This window comes from Perca flavescens, chromosome 8, assembly GCF_004354835.1.
Source record: "Perca flavescens isolate YP-PL-M2 chromosome 8, PFLA_1.0, whole genome shotgun sequence".
Taxonomy (NCBI): domain Eukaryota; kingdom Metazoa; phylum Chordata; class Actinopteri; order Perciformes; family Percidae; genus Perca; species Perca flavescens.
In genome coordinates this window covers 13,868,221-13,891,016 of record NC_041338.1, presented here as the reverse complement: position 1 = coordinate 13,891,016, position 22,796 = coordinate 13,868,221, and the positions used below count along the sequence as shown (strand labels likewise).

General features: G+C 41.2%; 1 protein-coding gene across 3 annotated transcripts in view; it reads right to left on the bottom strand.

The window, feature by feature from the left end:
• Window positions 1-22,796, bottom strand: part of osbpl5 (oxysterol binding protein-like 5) — a 61,183-nt gene that overhangs the window by 29,038 nt on the left and 9,349 nt on the right. The window contains exons 2-3 of one of the 3 annotated variants that reach the window (XM_028585123.1): window positions 12,007-12,068; window positions 10,477-10,618 (exon numbers count right to left, since the gene is read on the bottom strand). The exons of 1 other annotated variant lie outside the window; for it this stretch is intronic. In XM_028585123.1, coding sequence (XP_028440924.1) covers window positions 10,477-10,540 — 64 coding nt within the window. In that variant the 5' untranslated portion in view covers window positions 10,541-10,618; window positions 12,007-12,068. The remainder of the gene's footprint in view (window positions 1-10,476; window positions 10,619-12,006; window positions 12,069-22,796) is intronic. One more of the 3 variants, XM_028585124.1, reaches the window with a different exon arrangement.

Here is a 22,796-nt window from a genome sequence, read left to right as displayed (position 1 = left end):
AGAGAGATGTAAAGGTGTGTTGACCTACTTAACGTCAGAACATAACTTTATTTCAGTTGTGACCCCTCTCCTGCCGGCAGGTCCGCACAACGCTGTCGATATAAAAAAGGTCTGTGACACATAAAAGGTTGGGAAGGGTTGGTTCTACATCTTCAGCTAACACACCTCCGTTTGCTACTGCAATGCCAGGAGCTATATGGGATTATAATATGCATATTAATTAATCAACAAGTTCTGCCCTGACTGATGTCACTCTGCTACATTTTTTGTCATTTTTTTGTTGGCTTGGTGATGTCAGCATTTTCACATTTTGAGTTTAGAAAAAAATATATTGAAGGCATCTGATTTAAGCTGAAACTGGGAGCCCAAGTACACACACCAACACAACTGCTTGTCTCTGACATACAGCACACTTCAGGAACAAACATATAATATAAAAATAAAAGACATACATAGTTAACACCTCCCCCAAACTCTCAAGCTAGCCTATGAGAATTGGACACAAGAGCTATAAATGATTTAACGAAAAAGAAAGAAAAGAAAATAGGTATAGAAATACACCATTCTTAAACAGTACTCACTATGATAATCTCAATTTCAAAAGGAGACTAAAGCTACGTTCACACCGCAAGTCTTAGTGCCTAATTCAGATTTTTTGCTCGATCCGATCTGTGTGACCGGATGACCGATTTGCACGTCAGGACAGCTACGGGCCTCCGCCACAGTTTCCTCTGGCTTCGCCCTGCCCAGGCATAGTTCACCATCTTTCGGGTCCTATCGCACGCGCTCACGCTCCACCTCCCCGACGGTGCGGGCGAGACGGGCTGGTGGTGCACCCGACCCCGAGGGACCAGGATCCCACCTCAGCCGGCGACATGACGCAGTTGGGGCACACTGAGGACAGTCCGCCCAGGTTGACAGCCGCACCGGGAGCAGGGGGCCCCGCCCCTCCCCTCCCCGCGGAGAGAGAGGGCGCGGTGAGGGTTATTGAGGTAAAAGCCCGCCTTGGTTGTTCACAATGCTGCATTGAAGTGGACTGAATCGGATTTGAAAAAATCTGATCTGGGCTAGATTTGAGTGTTCACACTACCTCTGAAGAAGTCTGACCTGGTCACTTGACCCCAAAAAAAAATTTGGGCCACTTTTGCCTGCAGTCTGAACGTAGCCTAAGTGACCAAAACACAAATGTGGCTTTGACTAAAAACTCCATTTTGTGTATGTGCGCGCGCGTGTCCACATGTGCACACTGCAGAGTATGTGCTAAGCTTATGTGTGAGTCTTGCAAATTGCAATACTGACAGACATCAAGCCAGCTGTTGCTAATATGATGGCATAGATTAAGTCCAGACTCTCCCTCCATCCTTCCATCACTCCCATCTGTCCTCCCTTTAGCACCCCCAACCCTGTTAACCCCCCTCCCCCCGTCTCCCGTGACGACAGGACTAATGGATGGCCAAATGGCCTAGATATACACCAATAGGGTGGCACCAGCATGTGCATCAACAATTAACACTGCAGCATCCAGTAGCAGACAGACCACGTTTTTTTTCTTTCTTTCTTTAAATGGTATAATGGGGAGAGTGAGGATGTTCACAAGCAGACATGCAAACATTTGTTTTTTTCATTTGGAAATGTGCAGTGCATTTCAACCACGGCCTCTGCTGCCGGATTGCTCAGATATTGTTTCTATCCTAACAGCATCCACCTGATCAGTTGCCTTTACTATTCCAGTAAAAGAAAAATCAGAAACATTGTGTCCTTTTTCATCTACTGAACCATCCTGTAAACTATTGCTAAGAAACACAATCGAGAAATGAAGAAGATATTTATGTTCTTTCTAGTCATTATCACTTACAAAAATGAGAAGGAAAATTAAAATTATAAGTGCAAAAACTAACCCATACTTCAATGTTCTAAAAACATACAAAAGTAAACTAAAAATACTATGTGCACTACAAAAAATAACTGAAACAACTGTTACTGGGAAGACCCTGCCTTTGCCATACTATGCATGGCTTTATAGCATCATACAAAAACATGGCTGAAAGAATTTAGAATTCAGGTCAAAACATTGACAAAGCTGCCCAGTAACTGGCATGTCCATTCATCCGAATTTAGGTAATAAAATTTTAATAATACTGGCCTTAGGTCAGTCCTAGTAAATGCCTTAAGGCAATAGAAATATTTGAAGTGATGGTCACAGATCCATCAAGTTGTCATAGCTGCCTAAGAAATGGGAGAAGTAGCCTTAGAAACTGATATTTTTAACATTCTAAACATCTAAAAATCTCTAACTAAATAAAAACAAATGGTAAATCAAAAAATGTAACTACTGTGTCTAAGAAGACATGAAGAAGGCAGAACTAGGTCAACTTTTACAGTTTTAAAAGGAGACTAATTCTGTGACGCTGTGGGAGGATGTGTGGTTTAGTTGTTCTATTCTGAGTCTTGCAAAGGGGGGATTGGGTGGGTGCACGTATATTTTAAGGAACTTGCGTGGAGAAAATGCTTTTCAGCCAGACTGCCCTTTTAATCTTACTTAAAATAGGTAACTCCCTTTGTTGTGTGCGGACTGTGGTGGTCCGTTCCCATGGTATAGTTTCACTACACAAGCACAATCTCCACCCTGTTCTACCCAGCATGCCCTTCACAGATGCTGCAGTTATTTTAACAATTTGCATCATGTAGCTATTATATGACCATCTTTTAACTTTCTTTAAGGTCTCACTCATCCGATTGAGCATTTAGGGCTTGTATGTAGTCCGGGAAAGTTGTCAGAGGTTATCCTAGTTCTTGCCCAGATGTGACCTGAGTATTGGGGGGGTGCGGGGGGGGAGGAGAGGGGCTAAGGATTTGTCACTTGGGAAGAATGCCTCCACTGTTCTCTGTGTTTCAGGTTAGACTGGCAGGAGACACAACCTCCCTTCGTACACACAGCCGGCTTCTGTCAGGGAGAAGGGAAAGAGCAAGATAAACATAGCCTGAAAACGAGAGCTAGGGTTCCCAACAAGGGGGTGGGAAATGAGCTCAGATTCTGGTTCAGGCTGAGGGTGAAAAGTAGGGGAGAAAAGATGTATCTGAAAAGATAAGGTTACAACAAAACACAAGCACAGATCCCATTTGGTTTATCGAACAGGATCTCATCATGATTCTCTCTTTGTGCTCCCTTGCCTCTAATACCCACGTGTGAACCAATCACATATCTACTTTGAGCCCTCAACTTCCTAATACAAATGATCACACTTCACAAAATGTCTGACCCAACATGCACACTGCCTGAAATCTCAAACAACAACTGCAGTGTCTAAAATTCCCATCGCTACCATACAATACACCAGTATCTGTATCATTTTTGTGTTGTACCAAGTATCGTGACACATATTTAGTCCTCTTAAAGTAATAAGAAAAACCCCTCTTAGTGAAAGGTCTAGCTTAGTCAGCCCACCATCAAGACCTTTCAAAGTTTACATTCCTAACAGTTTTAATAAAGCAGCCATGTCGCCCCTTCTTAAAAAAAAATCTCAAACCTCTACCATTCACCAATCCATTTCCGTTTCACACACTAGAACCACATTTGACCTGGTAGATAGACCGAGCCAGCTGGCTGTCTGCACGGTTGGATCCAGGCCAGTGGTGGCTGTGTGTGAGAACCAGCAGCACACACACACACACACACACACACACACACACACACACACACACACACACACACACACACACACACACACACACACACACACACACACACACACACACACACACACACACACACACACACACACACACACACACACACACACACACACACACACACACACACACACACACACACACACACAGTTAGAATGTATGTCAATATTGAATTTAGCCTAACAAATTATACTTTTTTAGTACTACATTTTCAAGTATAATCAGTCTTTCAAATTCAAAAGAGACAAAACTAGATGCCCTACTAGACACACACACACCTGACCTGGTTTTAATATCCGTCCTGAGTGATCCGATCCCAAGTGGACAGCTATAAGTACGTTAGTTCACACCTGGCATCAGAATGTGTCTCCACATGCGTCTTGAGTGACCATGTGTGATCGGATCTCACTTCCCCGCTCTGTATGCAAACACACACAAGCATGTAGCCTACATCATTTCTGTATGCATATAGGCTAGTTGTGTGTGCATACGTTTCGGTTTTTATTCTCACATAGCTAAAATCATACATTAGAAACCTGCGATGACTAACGACAAAGCACTGCCTACAATCTTTGTCTGTGTCCAAAAAGGACGGAACCTTTCCGGAATTGCAGAATTTGATGATAAAAAATGGACTCACACAGAACATCGTCCCAGAAACATAATTCAGGTTGCCAATTTAAGCTGTACAATGTGATAAATTGAATTTACGGGAGAAGCGTACTTTCCTCCATGATGCAATTCCATGAACACCATCGTCGCCCTATATTTTTCTCATTGCTGAGACATAAATCTCAACCTCAGTGACTTTGAGACTATTTAGACCTAAGATCTAGGTCCTTATCGGTAACCCAAGGGTCATCTTCCACCTTTATTTTTTTACCATCTTGCTTCATCTGAAGTACTTTGAAAGAACATGTGAATGAGGGATGGTTCACATCAGCTTGTGAAGAATGAGTGTCAGTAAGTGTTTTGTACAGAATAAGGCACAACTGACCACTAACTACAATTTTAAGTAATTAATGGGAAAATCTCACTTGCCGTAGAACCACTTCTTATTTGGATTTTATTATCGAAATTATTTAATAAATACGCCAATTTGGAAAACAATTATTTAAGTGTTATTAGTTTACATTTATCTGAGTGCATTTGTTTTTCTTAGCACTGTATACACTTTTACTCAAACAGCATTACACACACTCTGTGGGACTGGTTCAACCATTTAAATTCTCCTCCTATCACTAGTGAGACAGAACAGAAAAGAAGTGGATAGTGAAGACAAAACCAGAGATGGGACATGACTAAAAAAAATGGGCCGGTAACATTAAATCTGTTGATCTGAACGTCCTGCCTGTGGGAGAGGTTCAATTTATTTTCCGAGTAAGTGCCCTTCAGCAAGGCACTTAATACCAAACTGCAACAAGGAAGCGTAGGGGTTAACAGCAATTTACTTGGTATTTACAAGGCCACCCTCAGTTTCCCTGGCATAGCAGGATGTTGCGGAGAAAGAAGAGGCGGCATGAGAAAACCTTCCATGGTTACATAAAGGTGAAAACAGAATATATGTCATGTGAAGTGGTGGAATGTAACGAAGTACAAATACTTCGTTACTGTACTTAAGTACATTTTTCACGTATCTGTACTTTACTTAAGTAGAATCAATAGTGCATACTTTTTACTTTTACTTCGTCAACATTTTGCAGCAATTATCTATACTTTCTACTCCACTACATTTCTACAACGTTCCGTTACATTTTCATTACATTTTCTGATCAGTTCCCCCCTGCCAAAACATCTGCCTGACCGTCACACGTTTGTCTCACCGGTGAAGTTTGGTTGCCATAGATATATATGGGGCACTGCCGATCCTTGATCTTAGTACTTCCTCAACCACTGGTCATGTGTAACACATGATTCTGCTCAGATGCCAAAAGAGCAGTTTATTTATGAAAATACCCAAGGCTCGACATTAAGGCTAGTGGAGATTTTGTAGGGCAAGTGGAAGAGGAATTTACTTGCCTCACTGGACAAGTTAAAACTCAAATAAAACAAAATAAAACGCCATGTTACTTAGCGTTATGTGCCACTCATTACGTCCATGTTACCGATTTGAAACAATTTTTTTTTCCCACAATCTGGGGCAGCGGACCGCTAAGCACAGCGGAACCAGCAAGCCAACCAGCCGGTGTTCGTTAGCTAACGGTAGCTTGCTAACTCCGCCTTAACATTACCCCGTCACCACATCGTTCACAGAAAGCGAGCCGAATAAAGCCGTCACTTGTGGCGATACCAGTGTGCTTTGTGTGGATGAAGCATTAAGTTAATCGGACTCATTTAGCGGCTGGCTCTCTGCCTCGTAATGTTACTACGCAAATGCTCGTTTTTCTGTCAGTTATTGTAAAACCTCAGCTCCACAACTTTCCGGATTAAATATCAGGTAATAATCAACTGTAAAGTAGCTACACCTTTTAAAAGATCCCTTGGTAAATCAGCCTCTGCTGGGTAGAAACTGAAATGATAGAAAAGTGACTTTTGTGCATGGACAAGTGAAACGTAAATGTACTTGTCCAAAGGACAAGTGCCTCAAGAAGTTAATGTCGAGCCCTGATACCCATCTAAGAGTTTGACAGTATCAACAACAAATTTCCCATATAGCTTCCCTCCAGCTCTAAATGCCACTCCCGTATTTCCACTCCCATAGCTGAAAAAGTCAACGCACGAAAACACAATGCATCAGCCATTTTTACTTGTCACGTTGCACCTTGAATTATATATAAAGGCCATGCAAATTAGAGTCTCTCTTGTGCTCTACTTTAAGTCACTGCAGCGATTTAAAAGGCCCTGTTACGTTACGATAAGACATTTTTATAGAGCTGAAAACCTCTGCGGCAGAAAAGAAAATGATAAGATGTGGAGGTTGCGTAGAAAAAGAAATAGAAACAGAAAAAAGGGGCAGAAAATGAGCCGTTGTGGGATTAAGCCAGCACAGGCTGCGGGCTGGGCAAAGTGTGGTACTCGGGGGAGTGAGTGTGATGAGGGTATGCCTGTCTGCTGGAGAGACAGGAGAAGTGAGGGGCTGGGAGGAAGATATCTGCCAGCTTAGACCTGGAGGCTGCCTATCCTGACTGGACAGAAGGAGGGTCATTAAGCAAGGGATAATCGATGACAAGGTGTGGGATAAATAACGTGAATTAATTATGCATAAGCAAAGAGTAGTGCAGTGGGAGGCAGAGGATAGGAGCCCATTACAGACTCCTCAGACTGTAATATATCATTTTAATCTCACCAGCTGCCAAAGAGGAATAAATTATGGCTTATACATTTTCTCAAATAAAATTTAATTTGGGAATTTTAACTGGCAACTCTGAGCTAGATTGTTTTGAGTTCTGCAATGGTATCACACAAATCACACAAACCTGCTGCTTTGACCTTCCCGTTAACTCGAGAGCTAAAATACTATGGCTATACATTTAAAACTGCTTTGCCAGCTAAACTGTGGTGCAAAACCTATGAGAAGTATCAAACTGCCTACACTGCAGCTGAAGCACTTTATGAATGAACAAACTGGAGAAAAAGGCAGAGGATGTAGGGAAAATAAGCACTATTGCTCCTGGGAAGTTTTGAAATGAGTCAGAGTCTGAGCTGTCACACACCTACAGACGATGTCTGTATTTTCAATGCATTGCAAAACATTTTAGCAGTCAAGTTAGTGCAATTACTCAAACTACAAAGCACAACCTGTACTAAACTAAAACAACTTTAAACCTACTATCAGGTCTTGCATAAGTCCCTGCAAATGCTTTAGTCAAAACACTTTAAATACACATCCCTCTGTCCTACACATTAAAGCTACCAGCCATTCTAAAAAATAAATAAGTCACTCTTGAAATGGCCCTATTTGGTAGAAAATGTGAGATTATGATTTGTATTTAAGCACTACCATACTATTATACTTCCTATACATACTATCCTTTTCACAATGTCCATGTTTGTTTGTCATCTTCCAGGTCCAGTGTGTTTCCCAATCCAACTTTCAGACACCAGAGCCTCTAGCTGCTTTTCAATACATGCAGCATACAAGAGATGTTTTACATCAATCTACACTTGCAACTGCATTAGCTGCAACCATCTTCATAAAACTGATAACTAGGTGCGATCCATGAGCTGTTATCCTCCTCCAGCCTCTAATCTCAGCACGAGGCGTGTCTAACTATCCTTCCCAGCGAGGAACGGGGAGAGACAGAACACGCCAACTTCACGTCACCTCTCCCCAAACCCCAAGCCCCTCAAAAAGAAAAGAAAAGTTGTCTGACTGTCCGTATTGGACTGCTGGGTGCCTTCACAACCCGAGATGAATGAATACTGCCACACCAAGACTTGCTCATGATTTGTAAAACAGTCAATGTGAAGTAATTGGGTCAATCTGCTTAAGAGTGCAAGTTCTGCCCTTTGTTGAAGTAGTCACTTGATAGTCGTGTCACAAGCCAGCCCAGGAGCTAAATTAATGTAATGTAATGAGGATAGACTTTTTCAATAGGTCTGATGACTGAACAGCCATTGTGCTCCACTTACTAGATTAAAAAAAAAAAGGAAAAAAAAATGCAACCAGTGCTGTTCTGACATCAATAATAAAAATGCACAAACCTCTGGAACCGTTTGATGGAGTTATAGTTATATGTTGTAGTGCCCATCAGTCCCTTAAAGCTGCAGTAGGTATTTTGCAAATAAATGCCAGAATTTGAAGTAGAGTGAGACCTCCTGCTGCAGCTCTCCCCCCCTCCGCCTCTCTGTCCAGCCCCTCCCATCAGAAGAGCAGGGGCATCATGCACCGGCGGCTTCATACAGTAGCATTTACAAGTATTAATCATTCATATCATCCCGATGGCATGTGCCGTTATAGTGGGACGTTGCGTTACATGATCTACTTCTTCTTCTTAAAGCCGTGCCAGTTCATCTCTTTTACACACTCCGCGTAACCCTGCTCCCACTCTCCCGCTGCTTCTGCCCGGCTCACTCACTCAAAACAGGGTCCGACAATGAGGATTGCCCAATGCTCCGGCCGGCTTGTTTACTTAGGAGACAAAATGGCGCTCAATCATAAAACAGCATACAAGTTAAAACGCAAGCTATCATTCATTGCGTCTTTGAGAGAAAAATAAAAGGTTGAGAATGACTACTCTTGTCATAGGAGTGAATAGCTCCTTTGGGGATTAGCTCAGTGTGTAGCCTACTGCGTGCAAGACAGAGCCAGTGAGAGACGGCAGATGCGCCAAGAGCAGACAGCTGTTGGCGATCAGAGCAGACGAGGAATTAACAGTGAAGTTGTCGAGTTGTACAACTTTTGTACAACTGTAACTAATGCACAGAATGAGTTTCAGATCCAACAATAGGTGGATAAAGCCACTCTCCAACCACCAGGGGCACAATAAATAAACACAATACTCCGTCTGGCTCCCTCAGTGTTGATCTCATTAAATCACACTTTGCTTTGCTGATCAAAAGAGACTGCTGGGTCTAAGCTAACATTAAGCACCGATATATAGGCCCATGGTAATTTAGGGAATAACCCACACAGTATATCTCACTGTCCCATCCTATTCCTCTCATTGCACCCTACGTCATCCATGTTATACTATGCTACATCAAGTCATTTGTTGATCAAATGATAAGCATTAGAACCTTAGGAAAGACTAAATAAGGAATAGAGAGCAGTTCTGCTATTAAAAACAAATTCCATATTTATTGTGTTATTCCTCTCTACAGCAAGTCAAAGTCCAGGTAAATCTGTCATCTAAATTCAATTAACAGTTAGTAAAGGCTATAAAGTTCTTATAATAATAAAGTTTAAAGTTCAGTTGTTGGAGACACTGAATAACTTGTGTAAACCAAATTGTGATCATCGTACTATATAAAAATTGAGACATCCTTCAACTGTTAAACAACAGTACATGCTTTTCTTAAATTATTTGCCCAGTAGACGGACACTACATTGTGTGCACCCTACTAACCTTAAAATGGAACGCAGAACAGATAAGGGAACTATGTGACCAGTTAGTCACTAGACAGAAAGATAAACTATAGAGTATTTATAACCATAATCTCAACATTGTAATAAATCAAAGTTTGAATGTGTGTGGCTTTTGAGGCAGACAAAAAAAGTGAGACAAGAGTAGGCCCTGGGTGTGGGCTGCTGGGTTCAGGTTGGGACATTTTGCCTGGTTAATGTGTAATTTGCAGTTAAATCTCAAACGTTTCCATACTGCGAAAACATGCCAAGATTAACAGCTTGGGCAAGGCTGAATCCAAACACTTCCTGACTGATATGCGCGGACAAGTGGTGTTTTTTTTTTTCCTCACGGCTACCACAGTACAGTCTGTGACCATCTTAGAAGTGTGTATGTAATGTATGTATGTAATAGCAATGCAGACAGTTTCAGGATATCAAAACCAGAGCATGCAAGTTAATAAGGGACAGTAAAAATGTATTTCACACTATTATTATGGTTAAACTTTGTAATGGATCCTCAGTTCACATGTATTCCTAACCGCGAGTGTTGATCCGAACGGATCACCGTTACACCACTACAAGTTAACTGTGTCACGTCCATCAGTGTGATTCAACCACACCAAAAGATAATATAAAAATACATTTACAGTAAGAAGGGTAAATTCATTTGAGTAAGTTTAATAACAACACCTGGTTTCCATTAGTTTATCTGGTTGTTTTATCATTTCTTTATATGGTGTCTGTGAAAGGTGCTACATAAATAAACGTTTGGCGCTTACCCACTGCTAGTATCAGCTCTACTCGGCTCGGCTCGGCCGCGGTCCCCTGTCCTCCTTTTTCCATTGCAGATTTAGTACCGCCTCATGCGTGAGAGGAGCGCTGGATGGTCGTCATAGCGACGCCACAGGAAACTGCCGTGACCTAACGCGACACACACACACACACACACACACACACACACACAACGTCGAAGATGCGTTGTTTTTCTTTTTTTATGTTGCCACAGCCATAAGGCAAATTTTGTTTCAAAAGAAACTGGAGGCGTGTGGCCGGGTTGGTTCAGTGGAGGAGCGGGCGCACATATACTGAGAGGTTCATGCCTCGACACAGAGGTCCAGGGTTCGAGTCCGATATGTGACAATTTCTTCCCCCTCTCTCTCTCTCACCTAGCTGTCCTGTCAAAAATAAAAGGCGGTAAAGCAACACCGCTGGCTAAACTATTTAAAAATGGGGGGTTTGTCTGTCGCTAGCAGTGATGACGCAGTGATTAGTGACGATTCTCTCCGACCAATCAGTAGTCTGCAGGTTTTCACGTCACCTTTTGGTATCGCCTCAGCTCGCTTGAAACCTTCTCGGAGGTGATACAAGAAAAAGTACCTGTTGGCAGTCATGGGAGTTTTTTTGATAATGGAAAACCCAAAAAGGCGAGTAGAGTCGAGGCGAGTCGAGCAGGTACCATGTAATGGAAAAACGCCATTAGTTTGCCTGCATCTTTATGCCCAATGGACAGATGTGCTCGACAGCTGACTGCCTCCAGTCCTGTTTATACAACTAACCAACACGCATAAAGACACTCGTACACTTATCCTTCCAGGAGAGCCCAAAATACACAGTGTGCTCAGGGTGGGAGGCTGAAACAAGAAATAGTAGCTAGTCATTACACTTTCCCTGCCACTGAATGAAAGATCAACATGTACTCCAGGCAAACTGCCTGTTTTCGGCCTTTTGCATATCTCTCTAGTATCATTCTGTAGCCAACTGTCCTTGTGCAACCCCAAACATTTACTCCCTTCTAACCCAAATGAATCGGACACACCCTGTAAGCTGCTGATCTCATTTCTGTCAAACAGTTTCTTTCAATGCTGCACTGCGCTACAACTTTTCAACAGTGACACCCAATTGCTCACATGGAAATGCAGAAGACAACAGCACAAATGTAAGCTTTAGAGCACTGACTGACATGATCAAATAGCGGCAGGAAGCAAGTATACTTAAAATCTAATAAAAACTGACATACACAGAAAGTAAATCTACTTTACACATTAAGAGACATGGCCTACTTCTCTGTTCTGCTCAAAAAGGGAGTTATCCCTCCAGGCAGCAGCACTGGGTAAAATGTACTCGCATTTTTGTCAAATGTTGAGAGTACGTTAAAAAAAATGAAACCATAACCTTGGACCGTAACATGTGAACGGTGACGGCAAACCATTTGATTAACTGAAGTTCAAACAGATAGCTAGCCAATTTAACTGAGCATATGCATTATTAAGACAATAAAGAGTGGGCCTGCAGGCGAGAGCTCAGTTTACCTTTCACCTGAGCCGCGGGAGACACCGCATCCAGAAGCCTTTGTTGGAGCAACGTGTCTCACCTGCAGGGATACAAAAGTAAGAGTAAGGTTTCACTTTAACTCACACAGTACAGAAAAAAAAACTGCCTCCCGGTGTCTCTCCTTCCCCATGCTCCTCCTGGTCACACCACTGTGTGAAGGAGGGTGGAGCCCCACTTGACTCCCACTCCTAAAGGGATCCGTTAACTCTGTCTGGGCCAAATGCACTTGTCTGTTTGCCACCTGCACACACTCGGTTGGTTACAGCAAGTCTCTCTAGCTCATGTAGATTTGGAGCTAAAGAGCTACCTGAACATTCTATCCTTCATCCAATCCAATACGAAAAAGGTCATTGAAAGTAACAGTATAACTGATACCACATTTTCATGGAAAGAAACAGGATTCTATTCAGTGTGTGTTTACTGAGTCAACAGAAACACTGCAGGAGTCACAGAGCGGTAACCACACCCCCCCCACACACACACACACACACACACACACACACACACACACACACACACACACACACACACACACACACACACACACACACACACACACACACACACACACACACACACACACACACACACACACACACACACACACACACACACACAAAGTCAGAATACGTCAATATTGAATTAAGCCTAATGTAATAACAAATTATACTTAGTACTACATTTTCAAGTATAACCAGTCTTTCAAATTGAAATGAGACAAAACTAGATGGATTTGATGGCTCCCACTGGCTTCACAGACGGTTATTCGCCGTTGCTTTACCAGGATGTCACAATCTTACATCTCTTTAACCGGCGTGGTATTCTTGCCAGTGGCATCACACACGCTACTTGTACACTAAACAAATACACACCCTAGTAGGATGTGAATCCAGAAAGACTGAAGTGAATACGTACTGCATCTTTTCAATCCACTTCTCATTTTGATGTACAGTTGGACTCTCATTTTAATTGGTTGCACTTATATTGTTTACAGCTAAAAAGGCCGTTTTCCACAACCCATTCTGGTCTTACTTTGGTTTTCCCTTGAAATGCCTCTTAATTCTGCCAGTGCAAAGAACAATGCATTCTCAAACAGCTGGGATGTGCGATAAGTAGAGATGGCCCGATACCACTTTTTGCTTCCCCATACCGATTCCGATACCTGAACTTGCGTATCGGCCGATACCGAGTACCGATCCGATACCAGTGTGTCATATATTTTATTATGTTTTAACAGCTGTATACTACTATCCCTGTATGGATGTGATATGATTTCTATCTCTGTTGTCTGTCTGGCTCAGGTTAAACTCTTTGTGAAACATGAACAAACACAAACAATGAATGCCGCAGAACTTTCTTTTATTCTCCAGTTTGACAGTCGGTTATAACAGAAAAAGAACATAAATAAACTACTTTAATGTAGATTTTCTTTAGGGCTTTATTACGTGGTATCGGATCGGTGCATAAACTCCAGTACTTCCCGATACCAGCGTTTTAGGCAGTATCGGAGCCAATACCGATATCGGTACATCTCTAGCGATAAGCCACAAATCCAAAAACCAAAGCAAAACAATACATCAATTCACACAACAGACACACACAGGCAAACACACAACAAATACATTAATATGATTCCTAACAGATGCAGAGTCACATCCCCCAATAACAATATTGTAACCACTCAACCCCAAGCAATTCAGCACTGCACCAGTCTTGCTGCAGGGAAACGCTCACAAGACGTTAGGTTGTCACATCGTAGACTGTTCACCATGTGGGCATAGGCAAGGCAAGGCAAGGCAGCTTTATTTATATAGCACATTTCAGCAACAGGGCAATTCAAAGTGCTTTACATAAAAAAATGAAAGAGCAGTTATAAAACAATATAAAAGACAAGAATACATTTTACAGTGCAGTATAAAAATTTAAAGAACTGAGAGATAAAATACGCGAATAAAGAACAGTTAAACATATAAATGTTTAACTGATGACTCATAAAATGTCAGACCTCTCAAGCAGTTCGGTCCATATCTCTCGTTCATCTCACCAACAATGGGTCCAGATGCTTCACATGGAGGTTTCATTCCCCATAGTTACAAAAGCTTTAGTCAATTTCAATTTTAATGCAGTCGTCACCACAAGGCTTAGTTCTTTTCTTCGGCAAACCTTGCAAAACCCGGAACGGTCTTCAGACCGTCTCTAATAGTCAGGAAACGTGGGCCTACCCTCTACAATACAGGAAATTTGCACATTAGAGGAATGTCTCTATGAACAGACTGATCTCATAAAGTGGCGTATGTATGACACGCCAATTCGTATGCCATTTTGGCGTGTTATCAAGACGCATAATCGGTTTTTAGCGTGTTTATCAACCTACATTACGTGTGAATTATCGCCGTAGCGAGTAGTATGAAAGGATGTAAGTCCGCAGAAGGAGGGTGGTTGGGGTGGTGGAAGGGTAAAACAAAGGACTTTCACCCAGGAGAGCTGGGATCGCGTCCCGCGTGTATCCACCATTTTTTTTTTTTTTGGGAGGGGGGTTTAAGCCTTCCCCAATGTTTCTTTCCTAAACCCAACCGTTTATTGTTTTCCTAAGTGTGTGACGTAGGTCACCGTCGTGTTTTTGTCTGTTTTTTTTTTTTTTTGTGACGTTGTTCTGGGGCACGTTCTTGCGATAATGCCACGTATGCTTACATCCGCTGTAGACATACACGTGGAAAGCTCAAAATGTGTACAGATAACACGCCATTTGGCTTTTTTTTTTGGGAGGGGGGTTTAAGCCTTCCCCAATGTTTCTTTCCTAAACCCAACCGTTTATTGTTTTCCTAAGTGTGTGACGTAGGTCACCGTCCGTGTTTTTGTCTGTTTTTTTTTTTTTTTTGTGACGTTGTTCTGGGGCACGTTCTTGCGATAATGCCACGTATGCTTACATCCGCTGTAGACATACACGTGGAAAGCTCAAAATGTGTACAGATAACACGCCATTTGGCTTTAGGAAAGTCAAAAAGTCACGATGCCATGTTATTATGAAAGTTTAACTATATTTTCACCATTCATATATAATCCTGGTAGCCTAACATGACTATTTTTGTTAAATCAATACCATTTCTTGAGTAGGAGAACTTCACTGACTTTTTTTAGTCAATTCTCTGACTTTACCGAGGTGTTCAGTAACTGAAAAATCAAACATAATTTCAGCAGTTAAAAAAAAAAAAAAAAAAAAAAAGACCTTGGCATGGCTCTCCGCCAATGACACCCCAGTTAATGATCTACCGGCAAACCAACAAGTGTAAAATGGGTTGGGCAGAAGAGAAGGAATCTGTGCCTTTAAATCCTATCGCTAAGCAAAGGAGGAAAGCCACAACACTTGAGTACATCTAACCTAAATAAGAAGTGAACTGAGAGAGAATCCCTGAGCTGACGGGCGCTTGGGGGCTAAAAACAAAAGGGGGGAGGCAGTGTAGAGGACATGTAAGCATAACACCAACAGCAAGTGGAGGAAAAAAGAAAGACGTGGGGAAGATGGAAGGAAGGGGTAATCTAAGATTGGCTGAGAGGGCCATGGCATCTTCAAAATAACCAAAACAGCACTAATTTCTATTTACGAGAGCATCTGGAGCAGAGATCTTCAACAGGGGGTCCGGGACCCCTAAGGGGTCCTCAGAATCAGTGCAGGGGGGCCTCCAAATTATTGTTAATTTTTGAAAGTTTTTTCAAAAATGTAAATGTCTTAACAAGAATCCAACATATTATTAGCAAATATAAATCCCCTCTGCTTACTGGCCTATCAGAGTAAGGTAGTCATTAAGGTAGCCATCCACAGATACATAAGGATTCACTGTGCCACAGGTATGTTTAACATCAGTGACGGACTGGTAATCTGGCATTTGGGCAAATGCCAGAGGGGCCGTGGGCCCTCATGGGCCGGCCAGCCGGCCAGCCAGCCAGCCAGCCAGCCAATCAGAGAGCCTGCATAATTGTCAAAGCCATAGAAAAACAGAGAAAAAGAGAGAGAAATATAAGAGAGCACTGTTGGCTGACGTTGAAAATGTAGCAAACTGAATGATTTGTTTTTAAAATCAATGTGCAGCTTCAGCTAGCATTAGCGCTATATCTGAGCCAGCACACCAGGGAGAAAGACAGGACAGTGAGGAATATGATGAAGAGGATGAACAAAATGAGGAAGAGGAGGATGAAGAGATAGACATGGATAACGAATCTATGGAACTAACCAACACAGAACAACAAGCCTGCTGTGGGTCTGAATGTGGATTACCAGAAGCAACAGAGATGGAGACCAATGCTGCAGGAGGGAGTGTAGGTACAGTAACTTTGGCTACTTCAGAATATTATATTATTATGGAGCGGCTGGCTCAGATGATTTATTCTTTTATATATATATATATATATATATATATATATATATATATATATATATATATATATATATATATATATATATATATATATATATATATATATATATATATGACCTGTATTCCTTTCTACCTCCACTATGCTGTCCAACAACACAACAATTACCCACAAAAGTAACATTTTAAACCCTTTAGTGATGGATTTTGGTAACACCCAGAGCCAGACATGTAGAAACTACTGGTCACTGTGACAGCTGAGGTACAACACTATCACTTACCGTAGAGGCTTGTGGGTTTGCCAGAGTCTTTTATTTTCAAATTCTACTCGTTCGCTTCAAGTCACTGCGCCAAATAAAATACAGCGAGGGAACGATTAGCCACACCAGGCCTCCATTGAAAACTATATGGTTAAGGATGGGTGAAACCCTGCCACATGCATATTGTATAACCAGTGCTCCGCTTGCCTCTTTTCAAGCTTCGAACTAAGTAACATCTACTGTACATCAGGACACTGTGGGCCCAATTTTCCCAGCAGAGAGCCAAGACTGACTCATAGGAAGGGGACCAGGCCAGATCCTGCTCACTGATTTATAATTGTGTCTCTGGCTCGATTAAGGGAAACAATAGGAAGGGTGTGAATAATAACTTGAGGCAAGTAGTAGGTGCTCCAACTGGGAATATAGTACAACCCCAAATCAGAAGAAGTTGGGACAGTATGGAAAACACAAACTAAAAAAGAAAGTAGTGATTTCTAACTGTAATTTGACATTGCAGACAATGTGAACACAAAATATTTCATGTTTTGTCTGGTCAACTTAATTTCATTTGTAAATATACATCCTTTCCTGTCATTCAGACCAGCAACACATTCCAAAAAAGGTTGGGACAGGAGCAATTTAGGGCTAGTAATCAGGTAAATTGGTTAAATAATGATGTGATTTGAAACAGGTGATGTCAACAGGTGATTGAAATTATGATTTGGTACAAAAGCAGCATCCAGGAACGGTCTAGTCCTTTAGGAGCAAAGATGGGCCGAGGATCGCCAGTTTGCCAACAAATACGTGAGAAAATTATTGAAATGTTTAAAAACAATGTTCCTCAAAGAAAGATAGGAAGACATTTGCTTATTTCACCTTCAACAGTGCATAACATAATAACATAACATAACATAACAAACCTTTGTCAAGTACCACAATACGTAGTTACATCCACAAATGCCAGTTAAAACTGTACTGTGCCAAAAGGAAGCCCTATGTTAACAGTGTCCAGAAGCGCCGTCGACTTCTCTGGGCTCGGAGGCATCTGGGATGGACCATCACACAGTGGAAACGTGTACTGTGGTCAGATGAATCAGTATTTCAGGTATTTTTTGGGAGAAATGGACGCCGTTTGCTCCGGACCAAAGAAGAAAAGGATCATCCAGACTGTTACCGGCAACAAGTCCAAAAGCCAGGGTCTGTCATGGTATGGGGTTGTGTCAGTGCCCTTGGCAAAGGTAACTTGCACTTCTGTGATGGCACCATTAATGCTGAAAAGTACATAGAGATTTTGGAGCACAATATGCTGCCTTCAAGAAGACATCTTTTCCAGGGACATCCATGCATATTTCAACAGGATAATGCAACACCACATTCTGCACACATTACAAAGTCCTGGCTGTGGAGGAAGAGGATACGGGTACTTGACTGGCCTGCCTGCAGTCCCGACCCGTCTCCAATAGAGAATGTGTGGCGCATTTTGAAGCGCAAAATGCGACAACGAAGACCCCGTACTGTTGCCCACCTTAAGACTTGTTTGCAGCAAGAATTACAACTGAAACACTTCATCACTTGGTGTCTTCAGTCCCTAAACGTCTTAAGTGTTGTAAAAAGGAATGGCAACGTTACAAAGTGGTAAACGCTTTACTGTTCCAACTTTTTTTTAAATGTGTTGCAAGAAAAATAAAAACAATAAAAATCATAAGGAACACATTAAATTATCTGCTGTTGTATTGTCTGCAATGAAATACAAGTCAAAGTACATTTAGAAATCACTACTTTCTTTTTTTATTTGTGTTTTCCATACTGTCCCAACTTTTTCTGATTTGGGGTTGTAGACTGAGGTAACACTGATAACTAATAAAAACTGGCTGATATTCTGACCTAAGATTTTATTGATCTGTTCAAAATATACCAACATTTCCTGACTGTAATACACAAAGTCATTAAACATCTATCCATCTGCAGTGTTTACAATTCTGCACATCACTATTCAGATTGTGCCTTCACTTCCTTAGACAATCTTATTAAAACATTCTAATTATCCTTTATGTCCTTCCTTTACCTGTCCTTGTCCACAGTTCTTTTATCTATTAATAATATGTAATTTTCCTAAGGGGGAAATAGTATAAATTGTGGGCATTTCACTGTCTTAAAAGACCAACACTTAAAGTGCCCATATTATATTCATTTTCAGGTTCATAACTGTATTTTGAGGTTGTACCAAAATAGGTTTGATTTAATCTTCAAAAAACACCATATTGTTGTTGTACTGCACATTGCTGCAGCTCCTCTTTTCACCCTGTGTGTTCAGGTCTCTATTTTAGCTACAGAGTGAGACATCGCACTTCTGTACCATCTTTGTTGGGAGTCGTACATGCGCAGTAGCTAGGTAAGGATCACATTAGCTAGCTAGCTGTTTCTCTAACTTCAGTCAGTACAATGCAGGATTAGCCGGGAGACTTCTTCTAAATGAGGGCGCACCTACAACGTTGCATATAATCGTGCTAGCATGCTAGCGGTTAGCCCCCTAGTTTCGGCTAGTGACGTAGAAAGCCCTGCAGATTTTGAACAGCTCACCCGGAGACTGAAGTCAGGTTATATACAGAAACCCGTATCTCACTCAAAACAGCATGGATGTTTTTTTTTCTTCAAGTTTGTATGCGTGTGGAAGCACCAGAGACACAAAATAACACCCCAAACCCCAGAAAAAGTGATTTTTTCATAATATGGGCACTTTAAACTAATACAATTAAAGGAAAGTTTGGACAAAAAAAATGTGTGCAACATAAAATGGAAAAGGAAAGTTTTGTTTTAGCTCTCTGTTTTAGCTACAGAGTGAGGCATCTCACTTCTTTTCCATCTTTGTTGGGAGTCACACATGTGCAGTACCTAGGTAAGAACTACTAGCCAGTCAGAAGCAGAGTATGAGGGCGTGCCACGCTAGCAGCTAGGCGAGCATTATAACGTGTGTTACAAAGTGACCACATTTGTCTCTGAAGTAAAGGCTGGACTACAATAGAGCTGTTTGGAGCAGTTTGTGAACAGTGTTTTCTGTTGGAGATGGTAAGTCCCTTTGGGGTGGACTTTGGGCTTTTTCACTTTGTAAACCTATAACATGCAGAAAAAGATATATAACACAACAAAGGAAAGGGAAAAAGCCCCAAAAAAGCATAATATGAGCACTTTAATACAGGAAACATACATATGTATGATGTGGTTCTACTGAACCGTACAGTACATAAGTACCAAATACATTTTCGTTTTAGTTCTCTCCATTCTGTTGCTCTCTCTTGCAGTTTCTCGCTCTCCTGGGAGTTGGTTAAATGACATCAATATCATTAAATTAAGTTCCCAGCCTCTGATGGAGATGCCTTCCCACCAAAGTGACGGACAGTGTCTGACCTGCATTCAACCCAGGAAGGGAGAAAAAGCTGTGGACCGAATCAGATCAACCACCATTCAGCTTCACTGTGTATATCTGGATGGTACAGATAAGTCAAATCACCCAGTGCTTGGAGTTTGATGTGCGTATTTGTGCTGTTACGGTACCGGTAATTGGATCAGAGCAAAAGGGACAAAGGAAGACTCACATTTCAGCAATAATTCTGCTCAAAATGTTCTTGTCTACAAGCATAACTAATTTCACTGTACATTAATGTACAGGGGAAGTCAGCAAAAATGATATCGTAACACATTGAAAATGTCCTCGTCCATCACCCTTTAAAGTGCTCATATTATGCTTTTTGGCTTTTTGGCTTTTCCCCCATCCCTTTATTGTGTCATATCTGTCTTTTTTATGCTATAGGTTTACAAAGTGAAAAAGCCCAAAGTCCACCCCAAAAGGGACTTACCATCTCCAACAGAAAACACGGTTCACAAACTGCTCCAAACAGCTCTGTTGTAGTCCAGCCTTTACTTCAGAAATGAACACTCGTCACTTTGTAACACACGTTATAATGCTCGCCTAGCTGCTAGCATGGCACGCCCTCATACTCTGCTTCTGATTAGCTAGCAGTGCTTAGCTCTCCCAACAAAGATGGAATAGAAGTGAGATGCCTCACTCTGTAGCTACTGTAAAACAGAGCTCAACACACAGGGTAAAAAGAGGAGCCGCAGCAATGTGTAGTACAACAAAAATATGGTGTTTCTTGAAAATTAAACCATGTAAACCTCTTCTGGTACAACCTCTAATTACAAATATGAACCAATGTAATCCTCTTCAGAGTGAACTTGACTGTGACCATGTAAAATGTTATTTTACTGCTTAGTTTTGGAGAAAATTAAAGAGGAATTAAGCCTAATTTACATAATAACATTAATAATTTCCACTACGGAAAATTGAAGTGAGATGAACAAACAGAGAAATGTATCTTTTTAGATAAAACTGATTTTCACAAGTTGGAAAAAAAACTAACAAATTGCAATAACGTATAATATCATATCAATAATATCGCAATAATATCGTATTGTGACCTAAGTATCATGATAATATCGTATCGTAGGGCCTCTGGTGATTCCCAGCCCAATCACAAACAGTGGAGGGAGGGAGCACGGAAAAATAAATGCTGCGGCAGTGGTTTAATAAGTTTCTATTATTTGTTTCTGTGTAAACCCTGGCCACTGTTGTGAACCACTATAACCAATATAATACATACTGTTCACGGCCACTAGTATTGGTTAAAGTCAAAGCTAAAACCCATTTGCAGTCATCCTTTATATACCGAGGGTGAAAGATTTTGGGTATAGTATCCCTTTAAGACTGAAGTCAGATGATGGTCCCATGTCATGGAAACTGTCCATGCTCTGAAACCTGAGGTCTTTCTTAAAGGTTAAGGTGATGCTTGTTTTCTTGGCATAGACACCTACGACTGAGTGTCACAAGTATCCTTTTAGTGTCACTTTCTCCCCTCACCTGACTACACCATTAGGAAACCAGAGACTACACACAGTACACACAGACAGCCTCGTAAATACAATGCTGACACCTGGGTATTCATTTTCTGAAGAAACAAAATTTCTGATTTGTCTGCAACGAAATGCCATGACATGAACACATCAGCTGGCAGATGCCAAAAATTAGAGCCAATCTAACAAAGTCTGCACAAAAGCACAATGCTGACCATCCAAAAAGGGCTTGAACAGGCTGACATTAAACCCATGATGCAATCAAGCCTCTCAGAATCACCTCTTTCGTAATAAAACACTCAATGTAATAAAAGCATGCCAAAAACCCTACATCAAGCCCTCTGTAAACTGAACACAGACACTGCAGTTTATCCCTTGAAACTACAGATTATCAGCATTTAACATGGGCTAAAAACAGATGTAGACTGTGACAAGGACATATGTGTATTTGCCTACTTGTACTGTAGGTCATTTGCAAATGTGGACATCAAAACAAAATAACCATATTAAAAATGAGCATAGCGTAAAAATGAGCATAGCGTGGTAAGCTCAGTTGGTAGAGCAGGCGCACATAGAGGTTTACTCCTCGACGCAGCGGCCGCAGCTTCGACCCCGACCTGCGGCCCTTTGCTGCATGTCATTCCCCCTCTCTCTCCCCTTTCATGTCTTCATCTGTCCTATGGAAATAAAAAATGCCAGAATTTTTTTTTATAAAAAATGAGCATTACACAGACAATAACCCTCAGTCTGAATGCTCTATTATCATCTAATAACAATAATGTATCTGTTCTCCATGTACACAAAACCTGCACGCATGTGTCATAGGGCTGTGCAATTAACCAAAATTTAATTGTGATTATGATTTCTGCTCCCAATGATCACAAAACCAGAATAATCGAGAAAAACAATGATTTAGCTCATTACGTTTTATAAGTAAACTCTTATTTTCTCGTGTTCTGAATGAAAAAATTAAGTTTAAATAGGAAAAGTATTAAGGCAAATTTCGTTTTTTTTTCTTTTTACTGTTGATTTATTGAACTTTTTTTAAGTTCAATAATTGCAACATCTGTCCAGAAGTCAATGAGTAATCGTGTTAAATTATCGTGATTTCAATATTGACCGAAATAATGGTGATTATATTTTTTTCCATAATCGAGCAGCCCTAATGTGTCATACACACACAGAAGCCTTACATAAAACTAAACTTTGCATTTGTGTGATTTTATGCAA